Genomic DNA, 4,139 nt, shown 5'->3' on the forward strand with positions numbered 1-4,139 from the left:
CATGGCCATCTCACCCTCAGCCCATGGTGGAGATATTTAAAACTCTTTATCTGTTGCTGTTTTAAAGACGTGTTTTTGGTCTTTTTCCTGAATCATTTTGGTCATTCATTGCCCATAGAGTTGCTGATATGGTGCTGGGTGGGTGATATTCAGATCTTTGGGGCCAATTTAGGCTTTTGTATGTTTTCCCATTCTATCTACTAGTAGTCATTGACTTATGACCACAATTCATTATTTAATGACCCCATAATCCCTTGTGGGGTGGAGTCGGGGCAACTGAATGGAGTTAGTAGAGTGTTTTAATGCTGGATGCCCTTCCTGTTGCCAATGTGGAGTTTTGTTCAGCAGATATATTCTCAGTGTGCCCAGAGGGAGAAATATCTGCCTCTATCAAGGTTTGAACCTATAACTTCCTGATTGTAAGAGCTCCACCTCTAGGCCACCACACCACTTTAATTGACTTATGACCATAATTGAGCCCAAAATTTATGTTGTTAAGTGAGACATTGGCCCCATTTTTACAACTTTTCTTGCCACTGCTCCTAAGCAAATCATGAGAGTTGATTAGTTAGTAATGTGGGTTGGAAGTGAACCTGGCTTCTCCATTGGCTTTGCTCATAAGAAAGAAAGAAAGAAAGAAAGAAAGAAAGAAAGAAAGAAAGAAAGAAAGAAAGAAAGAAAGGGAAGAAAAGGAAGGAAGGGAGGAAAAGGAAGGAAGGAAAAGGATGAGAGAGGGAGGAAGGGAGGAATTAAAGAAGGAAAGACAGATAGATGGAAAGAAGGAATAAGGCTCTCCCAATAGGTTTAATTAGCTGAAACTTTAGAATTGTGAGTTTCCACAGTAGAAATTGCTATACAATGTTCTCCATCCTACTTTTATATGCTTAAGTATCTCCAGTTCAGTTTTTGGTAGAGGGATGAGACTATATTACTTTTTATACAAATACAGCTAAGAGTCAAACATTTTGTTTTTGACAAAGTTAAGATGCAACCTTGGTCATTTTGGAGAAACTACTTCCAACATTTACTGGCTTGGTGGATTCAGGCAATAAGGTATTTTGGATGGGATCCCAAACTTGTTCTCCCAAATTAGCCTTGGAAGGTAAGCTATTCTGGGCTCTGATTTAAATGAACGGTTCCCAGTAGGGAGCTCAATTTCTTCTCTGTGGTTGCCCTCCACTTTTGATGAAAGCCAGCAGGTGTCTTTGTAGCACTGTGCTCCAGGCACAGAAATAGACAGCTGAATCCTTAATTTGGGTGTTCTTCAGATACAAAGAAGTCGTCTTGTTATTTGTGTTCAGAATCATCTCGAAATTATCCTTTGTTTCAGTCTTTGATGAATACAGGATCATCATAAGCTCTGGCTGGCCTCCTGGATATTGCTTGTACCATTGAAGACTAGAAGCTGTTTCTGAATAAGAGCATTTCAAATGGATGGAGTCTCCTTCCTTAATTGAAATAAATTGGTGCTTCTGGGTCACTATAGCTTGACTTGATACAACTGTAATAGAAGACAGTTGTTAGGAAAGGAAGGAAGGAAGGAAAAAAGAGAAAGAGAAATGAGAAATGAGAAATCAGAAAAGAGAAAGAAAGATTAAAGGAAAGAAAGAAAGAAAGAAAGAAAGAAAGAAAGAAAGAAAGAAAGAAAGAAAGAAAGAAAGAAAGAAAGAAAGAAAGAAAGAAAGAAAGAAAGATGGAAGGCAAGAAAGAAAGAAAAACGGAAGGCAAGAAAGAAAGAAAAATGGAAGGCAAGAAAGAGAGACAGACAGACAGAAAGGAAGGAAGGAAGATGGAAAGAAATAAGGGAAAGAAAGAAAGAAAGAGAAAGAAAGAAAGAAAGAAAGAAAGAAAGAAAGAAAGAAAGAAAGAAAGAAAGAAAGAAAGAAAGAAAGAAATCACCAATAAGTTTAGTTAGTTTGAACCTTTAAAATTTCCAAAGGAGCCATTATCATTTGGTTTGCAATCCTATGTCCACACTCTGAAGTATTTAAACAAAATGGTTCTATTTGATGCTTTTGCTGGTTTTCTTTTCTTTTTAATGGCTTTTGAAAAATTCAGCTCCAAAATCACTTTGAGGAGACCTTGCTTGATTAAAAAGTTAGCCTAAACATGATTTCCGATAATACATGAAAAAAATAAGATGAAAAGGATACCTGTGGAGATGGCCAACAGCAAGGCAACAATCCCACTCCCCAGATCTCCCATCCTTCTTCCTTTCTCTGAAACAGGCAGGGCAACTCTGTCAACTAAAACAGAGAAAAATGACAGCCCAGCTACAGTTTTTTGGGTGATTTCTTGCTCAGACTTTCTGGGGACTGAAGATTTGCACAGCTCTGCTTTGACTTACATAGATCAAAGGAAGAGAATACCACAAACCCAGAAGATAGAAACTTTGTCTTAATACACACACACACACACACACACACACACACACACACACACACTATTGAGGAAACAAATTAAACTAAACTAGGAAGCAAAATAGGTATTCTGCAAACAGAGGAAATCCCCTTCCTAACTCTGCCAAGAAAACTGAAACCTTCTTATCGACTTTTCAGCACCAGAGGTCAAGCTCAAATTCAGGATGTTTCAGGTAAGTCCTTGACTTATGATGACAATTGACCCAAAAGTTTATGTTGTTAAGTAGACATTGCTTAGGCAAGTTTTTTCCCCCTTTGGCCACTTTTTCCCCCCACCGTGGTTCAATGAAACAGTGTAGTGGATGAAGGAGCAACCCCAGCTGTTAAGGCAGGCTTGTCCAACCCACGGCCCATGGGCCGCGTGCGGCCCAGATCGCCTCGTAATGCGGCCCAGTGCCCACCCCAACCTTTGTGCCAGAGCCAGCAAGGAGGAGGAGGAGAGGCAGGCGCCGCTGCTGCTTCTGCCCCCGCCACTGCCATCGCTTCTGCCCCCGCCGCTGCTTCTGCTGCCGCCGCCGCTTCTGCCCCCGCCGCTGCTTCTGCTTCTGCCGCTGCTGCTTCTGCCTTCCAGTCCTGCCTCATCCACCCGGGCCATTTGCAGGAGGAGAGGTAGGCGCGAGGCGGGCGAGCTTTCTTCCCCCCCACTCCACAAAATTTGGCCGGAAAGTAAACAGTGATAAACCCTGATAAAAAATAAATAATTTTTAATAAATAATTAATAATAAATAATAAAAACATCTCACTAACTTCATTTCCATTTAATATGTTAATTATGTTTTCTATGGTTTTTTTGGATGATCAGGTGTCGTTACTGTTATTTTATTTTATGTGCAGCCCAAACCAAATTTTCATCTTCTAATGTGGCCCAGGGAAGGTGAAAGGTTGGACACCCCTGTGTTAAGGGAATCTGGTTCCTCACTGACTTTGCTCTCTAGGTGGTCACAAAAAGAAATCATGTGACCTTGGAACACAGCCACAGTCATAAGTATGAACCAGCTACCAAGCATTTGAATTTTGATGGCATGATCATGGGGATGTAAGAAAGGTTGTACCTTTGAAAGATGGTCACAAGTCACATTTTCCAGTGCTGTTGTAACTTTGAATGGTCACTAAATGAACTGTTGTAAGTCAAGGACTACCTATGTCACTCTCTTGATAAGACCATGGGAAACAAAAACAAGCCTCCTTCTCTTGCTTCCCACAATGCCAAGGTTTCTTACCTTTACTCTGAAGGTATTGCTGTCCATCCTTTTGACTATTGATTATTATTTCTACATCAAGGAATAGAGTCATCACTCAAAGATTTCTAGACATTTCTAGTCTGTCCTATCAGGCAGAAGTTTCAGAGATCCAAAGGAGGGCAAAAAATGCCACAAGCTTCAGCTTTCTGGGTTGTACATTCTCCCAGGATTTGAAATAGACACCTAACATTAGAACCAGAGGTGGTATTCACCAGGTTCTGACCAGTTCTGAAGAACCGTTAGCGGAAATTTTGAGTAGTTCAGAGAACTGCCAAATACCACCTCTGACTGGAGATTTTACAGTATCCTTTCCCTGCCACGCCCACCAAGCCACGCCCACAGAACTGGTAGTGAAAACTTTTGAATCCCATCACTGATTAGAAAGTTATTAAAAAGGCACAACAAAAAATGTTCCTCCTTCACCAACTCAGAAAGTTGAGCCTGCCCAAGCAGCTGCTGGTACATTTCTACAGAGGAA

At 40.9% G+C, this 4,139-nt stretch overlaps 1 gene segment (V, D, J or C); it reads right to left on the bottom strand.

Moving 5' to 3' along the window:
- Positions 1 to 1,024: 1,024 nt before the first annotated feature.
- On the bottom strand, positions 1,025 to 2,342 carry LOC113449834 (T cell receptor alpha variable 12-2-like). The segment is given in 3 exon segments: positions 1,025 to 1,179; positions 1,220 to 1,501; positions 2,154 to 2,342. Coding segments are annotated over 3 exon segments (489 nt in total).
- Positions 2,343 to 4,139: the final 1,797 nt, after the last annotated feature.

The sequence above is a fragment of the Pseudonaja textilis genome, chromosome Z, assembly GCF_049901715.1.
Source record: "Pseudonaja textilis isolate UNSWEBS1 chromosome Z, rPseTex1.2, whole genome shotgun sequence".
Classification (NCBI taxonomy): domain Eukaryota; kingdom Metazoa; phylum Chordata; class Lepidosauria; order Squamata; family Elapidae; genus Pseudonaja; species Pseudonaja textilis.